The sequence below is a fragment of the Nannobrachium achirus genome, assembly GCF_963921795.1.
Source record: "Nannobrachium achirus genome assembly, chromosome: 7".
In the NCBI taxonomy this organism is placed as follows: domain Eukaryota; kingdom Metazoa; phylum Chordata; class Actinopteri; order Myctophiformes; family Myctophidae; genus Nannobrachium; species Nannobrachium achirus.
The window spans coordinates 40,847,841-40,874,479 of NC_137816.1; the positions used below are offsets into that span (position 1 = coordinate 40,847,841).

General features: G+C 40.7%; 3 protein-coding genes across 5 annotated transcripts in view; all 3 read left to right on the forward strand.

The window, feature by feature from the left end:
• LOC308289018 (ras-specific guanine nucleotide-releasing factor 1-like) overlaps positions 1-596 on the forward strand; it is a gene marked incomplete at both ends in the record, with an annotated part of 57,216 nt that extends 56,620 nt beyond the window's left edge. For both annotated transcript variants that reach the window (XM_080730527.1, XM_080730528.1), the window contains one exon: positions 504-596. In XM_080730527.1, the coding sequence (XP_080586653.1) occupies positions 504-596 (93 nt within the window). The remainder of the gene's footprint in view (positions 1-503) is intronic.
• Positions 597-6,211: 5,615 nt separating this feature from the next.
• wdr76 (WD repeat domain 76) lies at positions 6,212-17,970 on the forward strand. Of its 2 annotated transcripts, none has more exons than XM_080729951.1 (16): positions 6,212-6,340; positions 7,019-7,138; positions 9,088-9,210; positions 9,309-9,389; positions 9,645-9,737; positions 10,113-10,174; positions 10,363-10,486; positions 10,744-10,845; positions 13,386-13,426; positions 13,588-13,741; positions 14,408-14,566; positions 15,457-15,572; positions 15,967-16,065; positions 16,317-16,469; positions 16,660-16,713; positions 17,142-17,970. In XM_080729951.1, exons 2-16 carry the CDS (start codon positions 7,022-7,024, stop codon positions 17,395-17,397), a joined length of 1,734 nt encoding a protein of 577 aa, XP_080586077.1. In that variant the 5' UTR covers positions 6,212-6,340; positions 7,019-7,021; the 3' UTR covers positions 17,398-17,970. The 2 variants fall into 2 exon arrangements, with proteins under 2 accessions (XP_080586077.1, XP_080586078.1); XM_080729952.1 differs by having other exon boundaries at positions 10,366-10,486.
• A 2,885-nt stretch (positions 17,971-20,855) lies between these two features.
• frmd5b (FERM domain containing 5b) overlaps positions 20,856-26,639 on the forward strand; it is a gene marked incomplete at both ends in the record, with an annotated part of 141,576 nt that continues 135,792 nt past the window's right edge. Inside the window, one exon of the mRNA XM_080729614.1 lies at positions 20,856-20,957. Coding sequence (XP_080585740.1) covers positions 20,856-20,957 — 102 coding nt within the window. The remainder of the gene's footprint in view (positions 20,958-26,639) is intronic.

A 26,639-nucleotide genomic window follows, 5' to 3' on the forward strand; every position in this document is an offset into this window, starting at 1 on the left:
AGCTTGTAGATCTGCTATTTTTGAAAAATCATGATTTTTCTTTGCAAGTCTTTGAATATATCTATTTAAAAGCGAACATTTGTAACACAAATATTTGCTTCTGGGTGGTCCCTGGAACAACATGTTTTGAGATGGGGGTCCGCGACCTGTAATTTTGGGGGTCCTTGACATGAAAAAGTTTGAGAACAACATGATTTAGAAGAAGGATTTAGAAGTCGGGTCAAAGATCGGGTCAAAGATATTCAAAGACTTGCACACATTTTCAAGATTTTTCAAAAATAGCAGATCTACAAGCTCGCAGCGCGGCACTTGGTGCCGCGCTGTGAGCTTGTATATCTGCTATTTTTCAATAGTTAAAGCATAAAATAATGGTTAAAGTGGTTAAAATCTAACGCGACTCGGGCGCGTTCCAGATATTTGAGCGTTAACCACTTAAACTCTGTGTGTACATGTTGATGTAGGTCTACAGTAAAACGGGTCTGTGTGTGTCTCCCTCTGTCCAGGCGGCTCAGTATTTGCTGGACAACAGTGACGTACTGGACGAGGAGAGTCTCTACGAAGCTTCACTGAGAATCGAACCCAAATCCTCCTCGTGAAGAAGAGGACTAGTCACTTCCTACAACCTAGTGTACATGTGTAACCAAATGGACCCATAGCGGTCCATTTGGTTACATTTGTACGCTCTCAAGGGTTACAAATGGATAATGTAACGCTGAGGTTGTCACTGTGCATATATATACTGTATATCATAGTGTATATAAAGTATTCTTTGTATTAGTCCCATGTATTATTAGGTTGTACCCTTCCAGTATGTACTTTCCCCAACTGATTGGTTATGTATAGTCGTTACTAGAGGTTAAGTAGAAGAAAGCCCAAAGAGGTTTTTTATTTATAGAGTTACAGAGTATTTATATGTTATTTATTGTCTTTTTAAAAGTCATTGCGTACGATGAAAGTTATTTTCAACCACAGATTAAACAGAGTATATAAATTACGTATATAGATAGATGGATAGATAGATAGATACCTTTATTATCCCACGGATAATAAAGGTATATATTCATATGCTATCAGAAGGGTATAGGTAGGGGACATAAGAGTCACAATAATGCACATTCAACACAGGCAGTTGGGTCATTTATACTATGTTGGTCGTCACGTTTCGCTATACGCAACCGAGAGACGCCATATTGTTTTCTCTAGGGTGGCTGGAGAGGACTCAGCTTGTGATTGGCTGGGACGGGGGAGGGAGCGCTCGTTATTCTCCATGTGATAAACGATTCCGCACCACCGGCATGCCTGCCTTGTTGAAGTAACAAAAACAAGTGCTCCTCTCCCCAGCCATCCTGGGGGGAACAATACAGAAAACAAGACGGGGTGTAATAACATAGTGGCGTCCATGTGGACCTTGCACGTTGCCTGCTGAGCCAATCAAAACAAAGCTATGGGAAACTGGACGGGTAGTCCACCTTCTGGAAACTGGTGACTACGGAACCTCTTTGCTACGGTTATGCACAGAGATTAAGTATGTGTACATGAGTCCGGACATGTCCCTTTTCCAGTCAGCTCTTGTGGGTTTAGATGCTTTGCTTTTGTCTCCCTCTGGTGGTGCTGGTGGGCAACGTACAGTATGTAGCAGAGGTATAAATATCCAACCCCTTCAGGACATTAAATTGTTTTCATGCACAGAAAAGTCCTCAGTGCTAATTTAATTTTAGTTACAAATACAAAATGTAATTAGCACTGGGTTTTATTGTGTGATTTTAAACCTCTTTGGCCAGTGCATTATGGTTTATGCCTTAATCATGAAATGTATTCGCACATATTTATGTCACACATTTATGTAAACTATTTTGTTCTACACTTTGCCAATGTAACAGAAATACTGTACAGTTATTGTGTACAGGCAGCCTGATGCATTTTCTAATGCAGTCGTTCTCAACCTTTTCAGGCCGCGACCCCCAAAATCATATTTTAACTGGGGACCCCCCACCCTGGCGAGCACTAAGAGTTGAGGCATTACATTTTGTATAACATGGTTCTATTCTGAAAATAGCAGATCTACAAGCATGCAGATCGGCTATTTTCAAAATGTCTGCCTCTAATATTTGTCAATTTGGCCAATGGGCCAAACTTTATGTTGGTTTGTTTACTGTTGAGAGAGAAAACAATAATGCACATTAAGTTAATCATCTGGGGACCCCCCAAAATAATTTGGAGACCCCCCCTGGGGGTCCCGACCCACAGGTTGAGAACCACTGTCCTAATGTAACATGTTCAGAGAGCATATTATCCATGCTGACGGACAGAAACCTTTCTCCACATTTCAACCTTTGATGTTTGTTTAGTTCTTTTTCCGTAAATGAATGCCCTATACTTCTCAATCTTCTACACTGTCCCACAAAAGCAGCAAAATAGCCCACCTACAAGCTTAACAAGGTGCTACACATTGTGATGCCTTGTGAGCTTGTAGATCTGATATTTCTGGGGGAGAAAAAAAGAAAAAGTAAAACATGTGTCTGGGTTTTATAAATATTGAGAAAAAAGAAAAAAGCTTGTTACTAAAATCAGGAATCTTCAACGTTTTTCAGGCCAAGGAACCTTTGGCTGAGAGAGAGGTGATGCAGGGACCCCCACTTCATATTGTATACAGTTGTGTTGCAGATTTAAGCTTTTTCATAGATAGCTTCATCTATGTTTTGGATTGTTGGATTGATGTTAATGTGTATTTTCACACCTTTAACCACTTAAACACTCAATACTTAGTAAATTTGACAGTTGGCTCTGTACTTGGTCCGCTCTTTTTTCCCTCTACACCAAAACTCATTGCCAAAAAATTGCTGATCTACAAGCTCACAATAGCTCGCAGCGTGAGGCGTTGCATATGTAGATCTGTTATTTTTTGCAAATGTTCCACCCAGAATAGGGATTCTATGTTAAAAAAGGAAAGGTTTCTATCACAAAAAGATTTGTAGTAACTATGAGGACCCCCCCAGGGGCCCCGGACCCCCTGAAGACCTCTGGACTACGTTGGCAGGGGCGGCTCCAGGGGGGGGGGGGGGGGGGGTCTAGAGGGGGTGAGCCCCCCCTGGTGAAGGCTTGGCACCCCCTTAGCCTTCCCACCCCAAAAATCCAATTGTGATGAAAAATATTTAAGGAATAAATAAATCAAATAAATATGAACATGTGAAAGACAACTGACTGACTTCTATGTAAACCATACTATAAAATCATCTTTTTATGCTGGAAAGCATCTTCAGCCTCACAAAAACCCTTTCCGATCACCTACAGTCCTCAGATTTGGAGCTGGAAGCTGCCAATTTACAGTCATCCATACCCTAAGCGAGAGATACTCGCTTGTCATTTTAGTCCTATTCATTATTGTTTGTTGCAAAAATTAATTCGCTCCTGCTCACAAAAAGCCAGCTCCCCCCGCCCCGAGATCCCTGATGATATCAATATTAAGCTCATATCTGTGAAAGCCAATATACGGTAGGCTATACACATGTCAGTCTAACATATACCCCATACAGTACATGTCAGTCTAACCAGTGTGGCTGGTTCTACAGACAGGGATCTCATATGGGCATAAAAGGGATTGTATGTATGATGTCAGACGTCATATACTTACACATAACGAGTAACTGAGTAATGCTTACTCAGTTACTGGGGTCTCACAGCACATGGTTGGTTCTACAGACTCCAACTTTTGCACAATTTGTTCTTAGCTGCTTCCCATGCCGTTACTGTACTTGCACAATGTACAGTTGTAGGCTATGAAACAATTTGTAGGCTGTAGGCTATGAACCGCCGATCCAACCAATATGCCCATGTCTCCATGTACATGGGTCTCCATATATGGGTATCAGGGATCTTCATTTATGGGTACTTGATCCTGTGCTAATTCCATGACCCTTAGCTGACCAAATAATCTGACTCTATTGCTATTAGAATGATAATATTCCATAAGCTATATTCCATGTTCAGGACACTGAGACCGTGGCGGCGTGGCCCAGTGGTTCCAGGAAGTACCCAGCAAAAATGAGTTAATATAGCATCAAAAAGCACTACAAGCTCACAATGCATCAGGTTGTCAAAATGTGAAACATTTGGAACATTTTGGAAACATTTTAGCAACACTCATGGGTCAATGCCTAAATATCTTTAGACGATACAAAATCATTACAGACTACTTATAGCCTCGTCATAATATCGATACTATACTATACTATACTATACGATACGATACTATACTATACTATACTATACTGTCTATACTATACTATACTATACTATAGTCAGAGGTCATTCCACAGCTTGAGCGCCTGGAGACAGGGATGGGTTACTGCACAGGCCTACCAGGCCCAGGGGCCAAAGAGCTCATGGGGTCCCTGGAGCCTTCGCGTGAATTGTTGCTGTTATTAACTTTTCATTTCGTCATTCATATCAATAACAGAGCCACAAACTCCTACTGAAAAACTGAATTGGCCTAAAACATTAGCTTAGATGTCACAAGAAAGACACCATCATGATTAACCCGGTAAGATCCGAGGCCGATTCTACGAATGCCTTCTAAATCAGTAGTTCTCACACTTTTTCGTGCCGAGGACCCCCAAAATCATATGTATTTGGCCCAGCATCTGAAAATGTATTTGTGCTATTGGGACCCCCAGAAGAGAAGATTTGTGTTTCTCAAAAGCTTTGGAGATGTAGTTTTTAGAGACTTTTCAAAAATAACAATTGTACAAGCTCGCAGCGCAGCACGAAGTGACACGCTGTGAGCTTAATGAGTTAAGTTCATGTTCAGTCCGCAGTGCCCAGGGGTCATAATCTACCTATGCCAGGACTCAGGAGGGAGAAGTCTATTTGCTTGGAGTGAAGAAGCCCAGAGTGTTTCAGTGAACGGAGGGACAGACATGTGTCAGTGTCAGCTGATCTAAGGCAGTGGTTCTCAAACAAACCCTATATCATTTCATAACCCTGACAGTGTACTTAATGGAACAGACCTGCAAGGGTGCATTTGCAGCCCTCTCAAGAAACCCTGAGGGTCCCGGGACCCCACTTTGAGACCTGATCTACAGGTGAATCAATCATGTACTGAAGGTAAGGGGTGGCACGTGACAAAACATACACATGCGCACACAGGTACGCACAGTCGCACACACACACACACACACAGTATTTATATAGCCTATATTAAATGTATGAATTAAACTTCAAAATGTATTACCTCATTTATGAATTTCAGTATTTATTTTCAACTAGCCCTTACCCGTTCAAAGATATGAGCTCCAAAATGATGTGCAGTGTGTGGGTTATGGGATGTGCACTGTGCACACAGTATATGAGGGATGGAAAGTAACTTTAACTGGTGCTTGCATGATAATATGTAGGAGCATCAATGTAAGAAATACGGTTACCCGTTCCATTTAACGGCTACAGAGATACTGTGTACCGATCTGCATGATTTTTGGACAACATCTGTAACAGGGCGAGAACCCCCCCCCCCCCCCCCCCCGTGTGTGTGTGTGTGTGTGTGTGTGTGTGTGTGTGTGTGTGTGGGGGTTTGTGTGTGATTGTGCATGGCCTGAACAACAGCGCCCCTCCCTTAACATGTGTGGTCACAAAAGGTACTGTAGGCTAAATAGATATAGATACACCATAAAAATGCTAATATACAGCATATGATTTGTGAAAGTGACAAACGGGCTTCACAGTTATGTCAGGTGTGTTCATCTGCTAATGGTGATGCGATTTCAGATCAACACTCACTCACTCACTCACTCAGACATTCGCAAAATTATAGTATAGATGGTATATAGGACTATAGATTGATTTATGCTTATATTGATTTCATCATCATACATTTGAGGGGCAAGCCCTCATTTCAAAACCGAGGTTAAATGTAGCCTCGCGTAGCCAGGCTTACTCATCTGCGAAGAGAAAAGGGTTAAATGGCATTGCAGTAATTCCGCAACAGCTCAGTAATGCACAAGCTTGTCAATGTGTAAAAGAAGATGAACCAATCAGCTGTTTGTTTGGTTGACCAGCTGTTTTAGGATGCATCCTACAAATGCAGTGATTGGATGATTCCTGGCTCCTGGCGCCAATGTTTTACTTCCGTAAACAGTAACAGTGTGATATAACCTCCACATGTAGTGTAGTGATAGTGCAGTCACTCACTGCAGTTCCAGCGTCTTTCAGTGCAGCACGATCTTCTGAGTTTCTGCAACTTTTTAGTAACTATACTTATATAATATATTAATTTAGTAACCACTGAGCCTTTATATTCGGCACGTGAAATTACAACAGTACGAAAACCGAGAAGCAACGCGTTGTGGTGAGTTTTTAGAAGAATTCTGCGAAAATGTCTGATTCATGATTATGCAAGGTGTTGTTGAATAACGTGAGTCGTGCAATGTTGCTGCTGTAATGTTGGCTACTATAATCAATGCAAGCTGTGACTATATGAAGTGACTATGTGAAGTGATGTTGATTTATAAATACTTTCCATGAGACCTTTTTCAAAACAGACAGTCCTTATTAATAGCAAGGCAAGTTTGTAGTACTGTACCTTCCAACAGCAAGGCTATCCATTGTGCTCTACATAAAACATAATGTAAATTCGTTAAGCCTTATGTGCAAAAGAAACAACTGGACTTTTGAATAATTAATTTGGGGAAAAAAACTCGAGGTGTTACTAATTGACAGATAAGGCACTGTCCCTTAATTTTTGTTTCCTACATTAGGCCTATTTCTTACATAAAAACATCTCAAAAGATTCAAGATTTTCACGCATTTAAAAAATGCAATGATACAAAAAAAGAATATCCCATTATTAGAAAACACATTTTTAAGATGTGAAAATAGTGAAAATATAAATATAAGGTTTTACCGTTACAGGGCTAGATTACAGTTGGTTATAGTTGTACTGTTACAGAGCTTCATTACATTAGTTAAAGTAATGCATAACTATAAAAGCTGACAGTTTAATTAACCATCACTATTCGTTCTCCAGAATATGAGCTCATCTGAGTACAACCCTGATGATGCACCCAGGCGATCAACTCGAGAGAAGCGAAAACCAGCCAGACAGTTGAAAGAAAACCTGCCTGAAAATGTTGTCAAGAAAACAAAGGTGGGCCTCTTAAAGAGACTTGAAATAATGCCAATACTGAACTTAAGCTGCCTGATTACATTTTTATTTTACATTTCAACTTCAATATATGAAATGTATTTGCTCATTTATGAATTTCAGTGTAAATGGCATTACAGTAATGCATAATATGTAACACCTCAGCAGATGCATATTATGCACAAGAGGATGTGTAAAAGTAATAGCGCTTATCGTCCAATCCCTAGTCCTCACAAGAGAAATGTTTGTGTTCAGGTTGGGGTTAAAGGATAACTTTGTATTTTTACAAAAGGGTTCATATTTTAGATTGTAATTAGAGAAAAGAAAAGATGAGTGTCAAAAGGTTTTCATTTACTACTTCCCATCGTTTTAGTGATTTTAACGATTTTGATTTCAGTGGGTGGGGACATGCGTACAAGTGGCTAAATAAAATGTATTTTTAGACACAATAAGCCGTTGATTTCTTTATTACTATTTACAGTTACACTACTAGCCCACATAAGTCACATCTGCCCATGAAAGATGGCGGTGCATCCTGGGAATGGGCTTATTGTGTCTAAAAAGACATATTTAGCCACTTGTACGCATGCCCCCACCCAATGAACTCAAAATTGTTAACATCGCTAAGACGATAGAAAGCAGTTAATGAAAACATTTTAACACATATTTTCTTTTCTTTAATTACAATCTAAAAATATGAACCCTTGTTGTAAAGAAACAAAGTTGTCCTTTAACTCATTGAGTGCCTATCCCGAATTTACTCGGGATTATTATGAGGGCCCAGAGTGCCAATCCCGAATAAATTCGGGATAAAAAAAAAAAAAAAAAATGTTTTTTTTTTTTTTTTTTTTGACCCCATCAAATCTAGTGAACATTATTTCAATCGCGATTTTGCATGTTCCACCCCCATACAACCCCATCTAACATACAGGGCAGCCATGTTTGTTTACATAACATGTAAAACATAATGGCTATTATCTCAAGAATGCCTGAACGGATTTCCAATCGGATTTTTTTTGTTTGAAAGCTGTTAACAAACTGCACAAATCCACTCCAATGCAATCCAGGATTGCATTGGATTTTTTAGAGCTCATTCTTCTCTGTTTTTTTCCCATGCATGAGGTGTGCAAGGTTTAATCATGGCTAAGTTGACGAAAATAAGGCTTCTAAAATGCTTGGTAGCCAATAGCTAACTTCAAGCTAACTTCATCCTCTTCCTGTACATGCACAAAGGAAAGTGTTCAGGCAAGTCATGGCTGCAGGGCTTCTGCATATACCAGCATATCTCTATGGGATTTTCTATGGCCACTGGGTGCCCTCTAGTGGTGAAAGGGTGGCATTAAATGAGTTAAGTTAAGGAGTAGGCACTGAGTTATATGCCGGATTTACTACTTAAATAACATGCGCGTTGATGTCTCACCAAAAATAGCCGATCTAAACTTTCACAACAAGCGACTTGAGCTTGTAGATCAGCTATTTTTGCCTTCGGGTTTACCATTTTTACATTTTGGTTAAAAATGTAAAAGATATATATTATATACTGTATGTTAACTTCCATCTTTGGAAGAGAGAATTAGCAAGGTGCCACTAGGATGGTATGCTCACTGTTTGTCTCTTTGTCTGACTCTCTTCAATACAGCAATTTATTGATTGTCCTTTGGCTCGTCTCTGTCTTGTTTTGGTTATGGATTTATCCATATCCATATTTATTTAACTTAATAATTTATTTAACAGACTCAAGTCACAGTCATTCACTGATATTGATATATTTAGGCTTACAGAACATTTCAACAAGGAAATTGTGCTTACACATGAAACATTAATTTACAGCAGAGCAAAAGAAATGGAATGGAGTTGGTAAGAACCTAAGCAGCAGTTGTTTGAAAAGGGTCAAAGGGTTCTGTGAAAAGATGTGATGTCAGTTTAATGAACCATTATGATTCATTCTCCAGAACATGAGCTCATCATCTCAGTACAACTTCTACAACCCTGATCCACCCAAGCGATCAACTCGAGAGAAGAGAGAACCAGTCACACAGCAGATAGAAAACCTGCGTAAATATGCCAAGAAAAAGGTGGGCCTCTGAAAGAGACTCTTAAAAATCCAAATACTGACTTATTGCATTTGTCTTTTAATTTTCTTTTGCTTTCTTGGGTGACTTTTAACTATAAGGATGAGCCACGTAAGGAAAGGAGGAGACCAAACAAGACCAAGGCCAAAACGGAGGATTCTGACAGTGAAAACAGTGATGTAGTATGTTTTAAGTTTTATGTCATCATGTCATTGTCATTTAACAACACAATGAAAAAAAAAGTTCATTTGTTTAATTATGATTATGTTCGTAATGTGTATGGAAAGCATAATTAAACATTTCACCGTAATTGACATTTTAAATTCCCTCACATACAAAGCAATGAAAATGTAGTCCTGTTGCAAATGCATTATGTTTCAAAGTGGAAGGGAGTTGTTTTCTATTGAACAGCAGTGCTGTGTGTTTGTTTAATTCAGGGTGATCATGGAAGACTGTCTGCATATGAGCTGGAACGTCTAGAGAACATAAGACAGAACAAGGTTTTCCTGTCCTCCATCAATCTACTCCAGGTAAAAACACTGTTGTAGCTTCAGCAGCACTGCCGGAAACAGGACCCTTCACACACAACAATAAAATTCAGTACTATAGATGTAAATACATTTTCCATCATAAATTATGTTGACTACATTGATGCTCCATAGTGTTCACATTCCTTCACATCCACAGTCTTGGTGTCATCTTAGACTCTGCAGTGTCTTTTGAACTCCACCTAAATCACATGACAAAACCCATTTTCCATTAAACAAAGAAATACTTTTCCCGTCACTGACCATCACTCTCCTGTATGTATTCATCATTGATGTTTGTGGAGTTCAAAATGGTTCCTATATGACTTAGAAGAATTGTTTGCTATTTTTTTGTTTTTATCTTTCCTCTCACAAAAGGCTACCGAAGATCTGAAGCAGTCAACACGACCAAAACCATCACAGAAGAGGAATCTCACAAGGTCTGGTCCCAGTCTGCTGGGATGTTTGCTACTTCTATTAGAGAGAATTTAAACCCCTCATACATTCCTGCTATGTGCTCGATACTAGTACACAATGCAACAAATAATTTGTTATTTGTAAACCACACATCTCTTTTCTGTCAAACTCAGTGTAGATTAACGTTAACACAAGAACACTTTGTTTGCAGCAGGTCAAAGATTGCAGAGAAAGACGAGCTTCCTCCTCGGAAGTCTCTACGACTCCAACAGAAAGCTCCTGACGGCGTGACTCTTCCCCCCGAACCACGAGCAGCACTATCTACCTATAGCGATGTAATTAAACCAGTTCTTTATCTCACCAAACTACTCTTTATATATGTATTACATTATACGGTATGTTACTTGATTCTATTCAGTTTATTAACAAAACAATACATTCTGTTATGGGTTATGAGGCCAAATTGACTGACTGACTGTACTGAAGATTTGTGATGCTTGATTAATGTTACTCAACAGCTGCCTTGATTTTTTCTTTTCTATCTCATTCATTCTTTCTGTCCAAACATGTTGTGTTTTTTTTCTTCACACAGTGGCCAAGGCCAAAGAATCCTCCTGGTCCTCTGTCCATGGATCCAGTGAACATGGAGGAAGGCAGTAGACTGCCTCCTGAGCTTCTCCAGCTCTGCTCTGAGGTGGGAATCACGTTTTATGTCAGTAGCCTCAGGATCCAGGCATTTCAAGAAGAAAAGGCTGGCCCCCCTATATCTGTGGTTCACAACATTTTAATTGTATATAAAATATGTGTAGCCATTCTGATATCTTATTTTACATCAGTATTGTTCATGTGAACTGGTTTGTTCTTATCCATTATAATTGTAAAATCACTATGATTTAACACTCGTTTTCCACCTTGGATCCCTTCCTCATTTACTCATAACGGACAGCAGCAGGAGTCATGTCCCCCTCCGCGTCCATTCCAGATGACGGAGGACTCTGTGAGATTTGAACAATGCAAATTATCTACACGGTAGCCCACTTGTAATACAGTATGCGCGCAGCTGCAATTCATGAGATCCACGCGATCCGCACAAATCGGCGTTGCACCTCCTTTTATGAATCACACTTGGCTTAGGATGTACTGTATCAGGGTTCCCGCGGGTCCTTAAAAAGTCTTAAATTGTCTTAAATAAGAAAATCGTGAATTTAAGGTCTAAAGAAGTCTTAAATTTGACCAAATCTGACCGTAGGTATTAAATTTGAAGATGGTGTTTTTAAGGTTCATGGGAAAATTAAGCCATAAACATTTGTAGGCCTACGTATTCATTTGATTCGTTTATTTGATTTATTAATATTAGACGATGAGAGACGACTGCAAACAGGCTGAAGCGAGCAGCAGTCAGTGGGAAGAGGAGCTTGCTTGTTGTTCTCAGCTCCGCCCGCTTTGTCAGTACTGTGGTGATGTATGTGGATGCGGAAGAGGGTAGTTTTGTTTTTGAACAAAACAAGCGCTCCTTTTCTCTAGCCTCCCGTCACATCAACTGCCCTGTGCTCTCCTTGTTATGTAGCGCTCTCACATCACACTGAGTGAGCGCAGATGAGAGCATACAAGTAAACACACTTGGCGTGTAGTGGAGTTGTGCTTGTGGGCTGTGGAGTGGACTTCTTAAAAAGTTTTAGATTAAGACAATTCGCGATGCGGCCGTGCGCGATTCTGCATTGATGCGGGGATGTGACATAATCGATGTTTGTTGATTTTCCTCAACCATGAGGAATTAGCTAGCTACATACTAAGGCTATTGTCCCGTTCCTTCTGCCTGTGCGACAGATAAAGTTATTAGTCAGCCTGTTTTCAAAGAGGAGAATCCACCAATCATCTGTGATTTACAACAGCTGTTGTACCGAGCGATTTTACGTTCTACACGCTCATTAATACAGTGCGTATCCCCTCCTCTCCCGACTTGAGTCCCGTTCACTCAGTAATATAATAATTTTACTCAGTGACCAGGGTTGCCAACATTGGACAGTCAGAATTCAGGAGATTTTAGGGGGGTAGTTTGGGGGGGCATATGAAAGAATTTGATTTTATAACTGAAGTAATGTAAGACCCATATGTACTAATATTCACTACTTAAGTGGATATCTCACTATGATTACATGCACTGCCCAGTGCCCACACCCTTAAGCAGGGTATCTGGGGGTCCTCCCCCAGAACTTTTGAACATAGCAGATTTCTGGTGTTCTGGTGATCAGATCAGACTGTCTGAGATTAACATTGAGGGGTGGCATTCTCAGCTGTGATACATGCCTGTCTTCTAAGACAAGTCCCTAACTTGGCTATTTGGATCTGTATATCATAGGCTTTATTATATTTTTTATTGTGTATTAATATTTTATTTTCTCATTTCTGTGGTAGGAGTCCCAACATTTTACTGCTTGTATGAGTCAGTAAATACAGCATCTTGTAGTTGTAGGCTAATTCACTGCAGAAGCTGGGTTTATGGTTTCAAAAGACAATATTGTGCATCTCCAATTCTGAATAATGGTGACAGGCCACGGTGGTCTGCTGACCCACCTGCTGTCCGAATACGCACCCGATCCCCAAGTTATCAACCCATATAATAGATTGGGCTCTAAAATACAGGTCTGTTCGCCCTCCCAGCCGTTCGCCCTGGGTGTCTATCCAGCGTAATCGGGGGTGAAATTATTTACTATTCTGTCCCTATTGTGACATAACTCAGACAGCGCTGAGCCGGCTCATGCGACCTTCTCAACGCTCGACATGGCTACTCGCTTGCTTTAGCTCGCCCGGCAGTGTCTCAAGTGGATCAAGGTCGCCTGAGACGGCGCACCTCCGTCATCTTCACCGTCAGCGTGGTGAGCGTGAGGTAGGGCGAAGGGCCCGGGAGGGCGATTTGGGTCTTAAATTACATTTGTTGAGGTCTTAAAAAGGTCTTAAAAAGTCTTAAATTTTACTTTCAAAATGGTGCAGGAACCCTGTGTATACAGTACACACCATGTGTACGCAGTGTATGTGCTGTAGGATTAAAGTTTTATTGTATTACTAATTTAGCTGATTTAGAGTATTACCAAGGGTGTCCCCAGACCCCACTTAAGAACCCCTGGGTGTCCCGAGACCCCACTTAAGAACCCCTGTATTACACTGTCAAATCAATGTCCTGTGTTATTTCTGGTCATTCAGTCAAACCTACTCTGTTGTCATTCCACTCTGCAGGTTTCCACAAATGAAGAAAAGGTGGATCTTGATCTGAAGCAGTAAGTCTTCAAAATTAACCAAGCTGTAACCAAGACCATCAGTTGCCAAAGATGTCAACATGCAATGCCATGAATCATTGGAAGCACGATTGGAGAAAGATTGATCAGATTGTAAAATCATTAGAAAGGTTGCAGATAGCTATATTGTTGCCTTGTTGCAGGTACCGCTCTGCTGTTAAGAACATGAAAATACCCGAGAATGGAGTGGCCAAGGTGGTGAAGGATCGAATCTTCTCAGCAGCTTTCCATCCCTGCACTAGCAGCCTGCTCATGGCTGCAGGAGACAAGTTGGGTCAAGTGGGACTGTGGAACTTTGTGAGTTTATTTTGACCATAACATTTTACTACTATGAAGAGCATTATTTATCATTGCCCTTTTACACAGCCTCTTCAAGGTGGGAATGTTAAAGGGGTACTGTCACCTAAAGGGCTCGAGGGGAAGATTACACGGTGACATGAGCTTCTCTGAAAACGAAGCTCATGTCACAGTGTAATCTGACCCTCGCCCCCCAACAACAGCTGACCAGTACAGTAAGTAGTCATACAGTCAGGCTATAAAGACAATTAATTTGATTGGCTTGTAATTGCGCATCCCCACAATGACATCATAAAAATAATAACTTGTTTTTTAAGATGATTCTTGACGTGACTGTAACCCTTTAGGTGACAGGCCCCCTTTAAGTTATTCAGCCTTGCTGTTCTGTATAAAGGGACCAATCATGGAGCGGAGGGTCATTGTTGTGCCATGTGGCAACATTACAGAGCTAAATTGATTTGTGTAAAAAGGACTGCCGGTAGGGCAGGAAAGGGATGTGACATGTAAAATGCCGGTCTTACACCAAATGACTTTAAAAACTGTTGCAGACAAGTTTCCCAATGTTGGAATAAAATCACTAGTTACTGCGTTCTCCCATCATACTATCGATTTAAGGTGGCAGTCTGAGTATGACAGGTTTCTATGTCATGTCTTTGTGGTGTCCAGGGTGCTGGTTGGGGTGATCGTGGTGTGTTGTTGTTTGAGCCCCACACTCGTCCAGTGTCTTGCATGGCGTTTTCCAGGGCTAATCCTGCCCACCTGCTGAGCCTGAGCTACGATGGATCTCTACGCTGCATGGACATAGAGAAGGCCATCTTTGATGATGTAAGTTAAACCACTACTTTCACTGTCTATTCACATCTTCTACTCTTACATTACATTCTTTTTGGATATTGTTTATAACGGATTGATCGATTGACAATTTTATTGATAAAACTTGCTTTTACATTGCCATGTATAATGCAGATACACGCAGAATAATATAATCTACAATAAGAACATTCATATTTTTTCTTTATATATCATCATATATACTATGTAATGTATTGCTAGCTGCGCATTGTCGGTACTTTCAATCAATCCCTTGCATGTCCGATCCTACTTAGCCGTAATGTTATTTTCATACATACAGTCCCTCCGTTTCAACTGTTCTTTCAACCTTTCATTACAAGGTTTGTGTGGTGTTTTGCCCTCCCCTGATCCTTCTTTGTATTTACATACTGTATATATATTTGTTTTAGTCTGTGTTTATTTTATTTTTTTCTCCTGACCATATCTACTGTATAGTACTGTGTTCTATCAGTCTGTCATTCAATGTTATATGAGATACTTCAATGGTTTCCTGTGTAAATAAGCCAAGTGCTTTCCTAGGATCTCCTTTTAGTTGACCTTGTACCAGTGAACTGTACCGTCATGAAACTGTACTTTTTTCTATGCAAACTTCTAATAAAGTCTTCAATCAATCAATCAATCAATGGATTGTCTTTGTGTGAGGACTAGAAAGCTGCAATCATGGCTGTCATTGCCAGGGAGAAGGCTGGCCCCACTTCAGACTCAAGCAGAACTGAACTGATAGAAATTCTTGTTGTCCATAGCTACAGATCACACAGGAAAGCCACAGCATCATTATAGATCCTGTCTTGTTGTCCTACCAGGTGTATGACATTGTCTTGTTGTCCTACCAAGTGTATGACATTGTCTTGTTGTCCAACAAGGTGTATGACATTGAGGACGGCCTGAAGACCTTTGACTTCCTGTCAGATGACTGTTCCACTCTAGTGGTCGGGGACTGGCATGGTGATGTTGCCATTGTTGACAGGCGGACTCAAGGGTAATGTTCTATTTGTACCACTATTTTATTAAACTGTTGTGCTATTGCTAGTAGCATGTCTAGGTCCTAATAAGAAGTTTATGGTAGTCAGATTAAAGATACTACTGTAACTCCTCGTTGCTGGCTTCCCGGCATGCTCACTTAAGCCCTTCCAAGTGACCAGAATGCCGTTTTCACTCCTATTTTTTCCATAGTATGAAGACTCAACTCAGATTCCACCTAAACCCCTGCACTCACTGCATATATTGTAATTACATTGAATGGTGCCATAGGGAGTGTGATTGATATATATATATATTTTTTTAAATGGACCTCTTGCCTTTTATACTGTATACGACGTAGACAATGTATAATGATGATGGTGTGAATGTGATGGATTTTTATTTTTTTGCAGGACCTCCCATGAGTCTGTTCACACACTGGACCCTAAAGGTATTCGATGTGTCAACGTCCATCCTCTGAACAAGCAATACTTTGTGGTTGCTGAGAACAAGTATGTATCAATATTCATATCTTGTGTCATTTAACCTACATTAGAGAAGTATGTAGCATACTTCAAATCATGTGTTATTAAACTTGTCCATTAGCTCGTCTTGTAAAATGTCTGCAAGGATGTACGGTGTGCACATTTCTAGTTTCTTGAACCATGAATGCTTATAGGTTTGTGTATATAGATGATACTGTACATGGTACATATACAGTAGTATATGATGAGATGTTGCATTTCTTAATATTTAATTGCAGGATGGTGAGTGTTTACGACATTCGCTCTCTGAATAAGACCAACAGCAAGCCAGTGTGCCAGCTGCATGGCCACAAGTTAACCATCTCTAGTGCTTATTTCTCCCCTACAACTGGCAACAAAGTGCTCACCTCCTGTTTGGACAATAGAATCAGGTGAGGCTGAAAGACTGTACATGAACATGTGTTGTATTCAGTAGAAACTAAACTTGGCACCTCAACAGAGGTACCAAGTTTAGTGACATATTTATAGTTAGCGTGCTTGGTCTGCATGGCACTTAAGTCAGTTAAAACCTTAACATGTAAATGTTTTGTAATGACATCTCTAATTAAATGTGTCTTTCAGGATATATGACACCTCTGATTTGATCAGCAAAGCTCCCTTGGTGACCAACATAGGGTAGGCCAACATGCACTCACTGTCCCTTGTGTGTTCTGTGTTCCAAAAACTAAATCTTAACTCTAGCATTTATTTCACAAGACACTGACACAAGATAGACAGATGAGACAGCACAGCGCAGTCACCAAAGCATGTTCCTTTCAGAGTGACATAAGGGGTTGAAGGACCATAGATGTCACAACCCTGTCCCTGGTGTCCCACCCTGCCAGCTGTCCCATTTACACAGACGTTTATTCTACAGTACCTCTGCTACCAGCTTTGTGGCTAAACAAAAATGCAGTCAGTACCTACCGTAAATTGAACAGCGAGGCAGAATTTCGGCACATTCCCACATTGAACAGGTTCTGTAACACAATCTGAATACTGTGGTGGATTCAGCTTTCTAGTGTACGTGAGCTTACTGTTTTAATCTCTGTTTTTATGACCAGATATAATATGCAGACCGGCCGGTGGCTGAGCAAGCTAGCAGCAGTGTGGGACCCTAAACAAGAGGACTGCTTTGTGGTGGGGAGCATGGACAGACCTCGTAGAGTTCAGGTTTACCATGAGAGTGGGCAGATCCTGCACTCCTTCAGAGACGATGACCACCTGACCACCGTACTGTCCGTCACTGCCTTCCACCCCAGCAGGAATGCACTGCTGGGGGGAAACGCCTCAGGACGCCTGCATGTCTTCACCCACTGAGATGAACATAAAGGCATGATGACACAAGAATGTTAGGAAGAATTCAGACGCGATGCAGCTGCTTACTCATAGATAAGATAACTTACTAGTGCTGCTGCTAGTTTGAATACAGGCCTGTCAGTCAAAACGATTAAGCGCCAGGTCTACTCTTCACTCTACCTCTACCATGTCAGAACAGCATAATGCTTATTTAACATAGTAGAGACCCTTCTTTAAAGGAGTAGTTCACCCCCAAAATGATATAAATATTTTTTATATTATTATATTATAAATTTTTTGTATTATTTGTATTCCTAAAACAAAAATGTGATTAGAGTACCCTCATTTTACCCTCATTGATTCCGGATTGGATAATTTTTTTTATTATTGAACTCCAGTCTCCATGGCATGAGTAATCAATAGAAAAAAGTCATTTTGGGGGTGAACTACTCCTTTAAGATGCATGGTTCAGTTCAACATGTTGCAGTACATACTATATATTAATCCTATTATGTTGTTTTGAAGTAAGTTTGTCTTGACTTTGCATGTTTTCATTCCATATAAGCAATTTGTTTTGTTGTTCACTTTTGACCTACTTTTACTATTTTGATGCTATGTGGGCAGAAATTGTTTAGATTTATATTGTAAGACTTTGTTATATAAAGTAAATAAATTGTGTTCTGTGATACTGGATTTTATTTTTTAGAAAACAGCTGTACATTTCTTTTTTTTTTTGAGGAAGTGAAACTTTGCGTACTGTAGATGGCAGTATTGCAACAACAATCTTGTACTTGTCAGGTGTGCTTGAGAAGATGTGACTACAAAGTACAAACACAGGCCAGGTTTTGTAGGGAAAGTAATAAGAGCCCAGTTCAAAATTTAATAAGGTATTTTCATTATTGACTATTGACAACACCAGTATTCAGTTTGTGAATGGGGGGGGGGGGGGGAGCAGTCTTGTTTAGAAGCAACAAAATGCAGAACACATGCAAACTGAGACACTATACACATGACTCTGGTACAGTACAACCACAGCCCAGGTCATTTTTTTTATAAAAATGAACAGCTCATTATTCCTATGTACATGTTATAGACATGAACCACTCATATGCATGTGTACATTTTATATAAAATAACACTTAATGTATTGTACATTTTATTGAAATTAACAACCGTTTTCCAGGTAGCCATGCTGCTTGCCATGCCTTTCTTGTCATCAGGTAATAGGTAGATAGATGAAAGGACACATGCAAGGTCTGTCTCTAATGAGCATGGGGATTGAAGCAGTCACACCTGGCCTCGACTCAGAGCTAGGTGTGATTGCTCACCTGTTGCGCACTGACTTAATGGATGCACAACATCAAAGTTATTTCATTTCAACCAAACTAATCTCTCAAGACAGATCCTACAATATATAATTAGATATGTTGTCAGATTGACCAAACTGCTGAGTCAAATTCTACAAAACATTTTGTCAATGTTACAACATCCTATATGAGTTCTAATCGCCACTGGATGGGGCTGTATTATAAGAATCGATGTCTGTAATGTTCACTTACAAACTAATTAACCTTTAGAACTCGGTGTGACACTGTTTATAGGCTAGTAAAATAGATGCATGCCAATTATCCTGTGATGCATTCATGTTTAGGAAAGCATGTCTACTAGCGATGCATTAGCCTACTAATTGGGACTTTTCATAATTTAATAATCGAGTTATATTCGTTAATATAACATCTCTAATGACACATGATTATCTCACAGGTAAGCACCAATACGTCATTTGATTCATTCCAGTACTTTCATATCCCATAGTCTAGAGGTATGGTCGCCCAGGCAACCAACAAATTGAATAGAACTCTGGTTTTCACCACACACACCATGCACTGATGTCCTCTATCAAGGTCATATGAACCTCGCACCTTTTGTAATTGTATCCAGCGTTCACACTTCATTCAGATAAAACTCCCACACAACCCCTCATAAATAATACGACTTAACGCATCCACAGCCTGGCAACCAATTAACCAATCACGGCACCACCGACGGGAACCGACTGTCCCTCGGGGCTATGGGATCGACCACAGTCCCATAAAACATGCAGCGACGGTGTGGGTTAACCGCAGGGGTCTTCAACAGGGGGTCCGCGACCCCTAGGGGGTCCGCGGAGGTACTGCAGGGGGTCCGCGAAATTATTGCTTAAAGAAAAAGAAAAAAAAAAAACTTAAAAAAAAAAAAAAAAAAAAATTTTTTTGCCTTTTTACCCATTTATGTAAAAAAAAAAATCATGATTCTATCCATTTTGAATAGCTTGAATACATGATTACTATGCAATTGACAGATTGTTGATATTATTGACATTTGTTCTCAGTTAATAAGTAGTATGTTTAGAAATGGTAGTGGTACGGCCCACCCTGCTCGCTGTAACTTGTACTTGTTTAAAATAAAAAATATGACGTAGCCCCGACCCCCCCACCCTACGAGGTGGTAGGGGGTCCCTGCTCCATCTCCCCATCAGTTTGGGGGTCCCCGGCCTGAAAACGTTGAAGACCCCTGCTCTATGGGGTTAACGCACAACGGCAGCCTTGAATACATGACGGCGATATACATGACCGTCATGTTTCCACCTCAACCTGGCTTCTCGCGAGGTGGACAAAGAGCAACGGTTTGAGCTAAAAACGTCAGATTTCAAAAATAAAGTGCTTACCCAAGTCTCATTTTGGTCAGAAATTATGCCGTTCAAACAGAATTAAATGCCGCTCCCGGATTGTTTAATAAAACGCATTTTTATCCGACAGATTTCTGCTTACCATTGTATTTCCTTGTTTTCCCAGTGAACGGAGATGACGCGACTCTCCACGGGAGGGGGAAAACCAGCAAACATAAGGGAAATCTGTCGGATAAAAAAGCTTTTTATTAAACAATCCGGAAGCGGCATAATTTCTGACCAAAATGAGACTTGGGTAAGCCCTTTATTTTTTAAATCTGACATTTACAGCGCAAACTGTTGCTTTTTGTCTACCTCGCAAGAATCCAGGTTGAGGTGGAAACATGACGGTCGTCATGTATTCAGGGCTAACGGTTCTCGCTCCCCATTGGCAGGTGGACGCGTCAGTCGAGCAGTGCGCCCCGCCCCTGGCAGCAGCCGCGGCACTGTCTGGCGGCTCAGTCCGGGTCTAAAGGTATGTCGGTGATGATAATGATGGACCAGGTCCACAACAGCAGCATCATCTTGTAAACTATCAGCATCAGCACCACCTCTCACAGACAGCACGCTGTTCACTGGTAAAACGATGCACTCCTCCAGCATTCTGCCGTCCCCCCCGCTGCTCCTCCTGCCGCTACACAGGTGTTATTGGACCGCATCAGAACAACATCAGCCAGGACGTCGGTAGACCAGACCACCTTGCAGAACTTATCCCTTTCCCCTCCTTCTTCTTCTTGATGTTGTTGTGTTCCTGTGGTCCTCCTGTGTGAAGATGCTGAGCCGGTTGATGTCTGGCAGCATCCGGAGCCTGGACAGAGAGTGCGAATGCACAGTGAGACTGCTGGACGACTCGGAGTACACCTGTACCATCCAGGTCAGTGCTGGATTAGGAGGGCAAATGCTAAACAATGCTTACAACGGGGGTAAACGCTTAATGTGCGTGCTCCCTCGCGTGAGGGTGTCGTTTAACAAAAAGAAGAAACAAATATATATATATATTTTTTTCTTTCTTTTTTTGCAACAGTATAAATTAGGCTTAAACTGTTTTCAACGGACCGTTTGTTTAAAACGATGCCCTTGTTCTAAACTCTTCAGGACTAGGCAGCTTGCCTTGAATTACTTCTTTACCTCGTTATTCCTCCACTGGTCTTTTGGGTGATGTTGCTGCTGTTTGATGTTTTGATGCTGCTTGTCATTTTAGTCAGATTCATCTTATATATTGCCTTTGAGGACACCACAGGAGAATGGATGTGGCCGTGAAGCTGTTACACCTGCATTGCGTAGCAAGGTGGTCGATGACAAATATTTCTGATCACAATGACATCATAGGCCAATCATCCTTTGGCATAGGTAGTAGCCTTCTACTTGTAACCGACATGCTTCTAATACTAGGCTACTACTGTTAACATTAATAGCCTATAATAGTTATTGGTAGCCTAATATTTATTTGAACATAATCTTTAATGAATATGGTGAGCTGATATACCGTACATAGTGGTTTATTGTGATTAAATTGTGAATACAATATTTAAAGCAGCTTACATGTTCAAGTAAGTAAATAAAGTGATGTAGCTTATGGCTACAGCATACAGTAATTAATATAATATCAAAACATGATACCATGATACATACCATAGGAATATTATTTTTGGATTCCTGTTGGCCTACATAGAAGACAGATTTCAAAACAGCATCACAGTCTCTGGATGCACATGCGATTCACATTCACCAATTTTGTCTTACAAATTTACAGAAATGGCATTTAAAAAAACTCTTTGAAGATTCAAGTTTATTGTTTTTTTTTTTGTTTTTTTTTTGTTTTTATGTGTCGGCATGCCTGAGCAAAGCTCTATTGATCCAGACTGTTCTAATCACAGATCTGAGCAAAAACCTATCGACCCACACTTGAGGTTTCCAGAGCTTGGTGACCTGCTGAATCACTAGCAGTGTTCACACTGTTCACACACACATACCGAGCACTGAGTAGAGCTATTCACTTCAGATGCTAGTAGTTGGTCATTAACCTGATTTATACTTTGTCATAATTGATGCTGTGCACAGACAACAGCCGATCTACAAGCGTTTGCAGATAAGCTATTTTGGCGTGCGACAGCGTTGACGATGGAGCAGCTATAACTCAAGCATTATAAGTGATTTTCTTCATGATGCAATGTTGTAGCTGTGCGGATGGTGTGAAGTGCATTATGCATATTCATCTGGTGCTTGGGGATAATTGTCATTACTGTGATGTATGGCCTTGATAGTGGCATTAACTTGCTTGTCCTGGACCACAAGGTTCTAGGTTCCATGCTCCATCTAAGACATGCAGAAAGTACTGGCTGCTGATGTTGGGTGTTGTTGTGCTCAAACAATTGATCTCGAAGGGGGTCTAGTGCATTTACAGGGTTTGGACAAAAAACTCACTCCAACACACTTACTTACTTACTTACTTATTTACGTATGGCATTGCTAGTGGTATTGGGCATATTGTTGCTTGTATTGTATTGCCTTGTTGTATTGCATTGCTTTGTTGTATTGCCTTGGTAGTGTCATCGGACAATGGACATACAGTATATAGTCATTGCCGTGTCGTATGGCCTCGCTATTGGCATTGGACATATATTTATTGGCATTGCTTCACTCAAAGGTCAGTCAGTCAGTGAGTCAGTCAGTCAATTAGCTTCTCATTGATTGTCTCACTTCTCAACCACTTGCTTCCTATTTCTATCTGTTCAGAATCCTTTGTCTTCCTGTCTCGTTCTTTGGGTTATCTAAAGAAATCAATGATTATATTGACATGGGTGATGGAGAAACATGACCAGACTAGAGATGCACAGAGAGATGTGCGTTTCTGTCTTAGATTATAATTACAACCCGACCACTATATTTTTGTGGCCGACGTCATTACGGAGTGAAGAAAAAAAAAAAACAGAATCTGATATCTACTGCGCACACACACACACACGTGTGCGCACGCGTGCATGCACACACACACACACACACACACACACACACACACACACACACACACACACACACACACACACACACACACACACACACACACACACACACACACACACACACACACACACACACACACACTTACCTGCATTAATTCATGTGTGTACTGGGTGCACCGTGCACGAGTCTGTGTCTTTAATGTTCTTCCGTGTGAGTGCCATCCAACCACCCTGGGGTTGTTTGAGTTGTGCTGTGAGGCTCATTCTTCACAAGCCGTTGTTCCCTGGCTGTGCATTAGAACTGGCAACACAAAGAAGAACATCACCATCTGCTTACTTCTAACATCTGACAGCAAAGGAGACGGAAGCCATTAAAAGGCACACTATCAACTTTTAAGTGTCAGTTCTCTAGGGGAAGATGAAAATGACTTTTTTTCTCTCCTTCCACATGTGGTCTTTCCCCGTGAGACCAGCAATTGGTGTTTTTGTTTCTTAACAGGTGTCACAGGTAATGAAATTCATTCTACAGTCCAATTAATTGTCATATAGAGGGTACAGTATGCGCGTGACGTCATCATCATACCCGGAAGTTATGCGGGAACGCCTAATGAGTGGCAAAAAACGACTTCAGGCTATGACAGCCCATACTGTATGGCCATACATACAGAAAAGGCACAAATCTCAGTAACTGGATCAATCAAGTTATTGGAGAGGTCGTTTGAAGGTTATCTTTATAGCTTATTCTACGGCCTCATAAGAAATCCATTTGCAGTACATAGCCGCACATGCAGCTATTAGCTTAAACACTGTAGGGCATTAAAGTCATCTTCTATAACATTATAGGTACTGGAGCGTGACCGGATTGTATTCATGCCATCATCGATTGTTAACCACAAAGTAGAAGGTTGAATGTTGTGAGTGAGCTTGTAGATAGGCTGACTCCAGTCAACCAAGGTGTTAAAGAAGAATTCCGGACAAGCCTTTTTGTTGCCTTGGTCTGATGTCATATTTGTTTTTTTATTTTTATTTTTACATCTCTAGTCTGGTGGGGTACAATGAGATCGCTTATTTGAATCGCTCAAAAGTTTTTTTTTTTCTTTAGTATTATGTCCCTCACAGTGACATAATACTGTCCACAGTGTTTGTACTTCCTGAAGTCTTGCCAAACGAGTTTTCTCCTGTGATGTCATCCAAAGTCCCCTTTGAGCCACCGTAGTCCACTACGGCGGCTCATTTAGGATGGGCGATTACCGATTTGGCATTGTACCCCAACTCGCACGGTCGGAGTTTAGGTGAACTCGAGATGGGAAAAATAGAGAAAAAACAACTCTGCCTCTCGTTCAGATTAAGGTATTAAATAACGCTAGTTCGGAATTCTCCTTTAAGTGAATTTAAGCCCTATACATTGTTGTAGGGTGAATAGTTAAACTAGCAGATCTACATCTCAGTGTTGGGGGCTTGTAGATCTGCTGTTTTCTGCTATTTTCTTAAGCTTTTTGAACATTTTCACCTATAATGACATGCCCAAAATAGGTTGCAAGTGGTTTCGCTCGTGCCCAGCGAATGAGAGGGAAGTGCTGTTCTTTTTTAACTGCTCACCATGGAGACATGGCCCAGAATGCTGTCTCCTCATGGGGCTGGACAGGGGTCATACATATCATTTAGCTCCATTAGCCTACATGTGCTGCTTGGGATAATAGGAGAGGGAAGATGAATAACTGTATGGATACATTCTCACCTACAGTACCACCCCCACTGGTAGCATTCATTTGTGGATAAAAGTTTAATGTTTTCCAATGACCAGATGTAATATCATTTCTCATTAATAATTAACTGCACATAATTAACTGCTCAAATTTATTTCTGAATAAGCAAGTCTATTTAAAACAAAATACAGTATTTTGCATTATTTAAAATGTTGAAACACATAAGTCATTATCTTTTAGAATACCTTGTGGGCAGGCTTAAAGATGAATTTAGCCCCCTGGGGTTGAATATAATTATAATATACATAACAGCCTTGTGTCCACCCTGAGATTGGGAGGTCAGGGTTGTGTTTCTGGTCGAGTCATACCAAAGACTTTAAGAATAGGTACCCGGTGCCTCCCTGCTTGGCGCACAGCATCAAGGGTTGGACTGGGGGTCCCTTCAACAAGTGCAACATACTGGCGTCCTGTTCAGGGGGAGTACTTACACCAGTGGTTTACAGCCCTTTTCATATCAAGGTCCATTATTTATTCAGCATTTGAGCCACCATTTGACTATTCTATTCTATTCTATTCTATAATACTAGTAAGTAGCTTCTATATATAGGATACTAGTAAGTAGCTTCTATATATAGGATACTAGTAAGTAGCTTCTATATACTGTATGATACTAGAGAGTAGTAATCACAGCATGTCGCTGTTCTATGATCATGATAAAGAATATATTGATTAAACAGAATGACTATTTGAGACATTGGGTTCGGTTGACAGTCAGGCCCGGGAGAACCTGATGCAATGTGTAATAACCAAGGACCAGCACTGCTTATCAGCACAGTCTCCGTTCAGGTACAGTGCATAGGAATGTAAACGTGTTCATTAAACCACTAAAACCATCTACTCTAGTTGACTGGAGTCCCCCATGGCTCTGTACTAGGATTCCTCCTGTTTTTGCTACACAAAATGTTTCCACCCTCAGCATAGGCACCCGACACTATGGGTTTGTGTTGTTCAAGAGGTGCATTGATCCATTGATGTTAAACAATTAAGTAATATTTTTAATTTTGTCTTTATTTATTTATTTAGATTAGAGAGCTGGGCTACTATTTGCTAAACATAGATTTAAATGGTATGTGTTTCATGTGAGCCTCTTGTTTATTTTATTTGTCGTACAGCACTGCAGGGTAGCCTATATATAGCCTACGATGTGTGAATCCTCTGGTTTATGCTGCTATTGCACTTATAAAAATAAAACTCCTTTCCTTTCTTACAGAAAACAAGATTTGTTGTATTGATTGTTTTTATGGGTCACACAGCAAACATTCGTCCGTTGAATTGTAAATAGTGCATTCTCTCACTGATTATTAATCCGTGAGTTTTGAGAAGCAATTAGGATTTAAAATGGGATTTTATTTTATTTTGCATCCCTACATTAACACATGGGCTGCTCAGGTTTATAACATTTCTAGCTGTTGCTGCTGCCGCCGTTCACTCACGCTTTATTTTGAAGAGCCTCGGAAGCTTCGTGCGTGTGCACGTGGGTGTCCACTGACGATTGAGGAAGATAATCCCTTTGTTTACAAAAGCTCGCGAAACCAAAATCCAAACCGCGGCCGACCATCGCGGTAAAGTGTCGCCGTGAAAACAATCAGATCTCTGCTTCCCTGGCGTTCTTTTCACCTCATTCATAGATAAAGCCCTTTTTATGTTTCAGAGTAGAATGGAAATCAATGTAACCAACCTCCGCCATTTTCTCCCTCTCTCTCTCTCTCTCTCTCTGCTACGGGGTGACGTAATGGACTCGGGTCATTCAAAGGGCAGGCAGCAGCGCGTACAGTTAACCCTTCGTTGTCTTGTCTCTCGACGAGACAACTCCTTTTGGCATGGTGA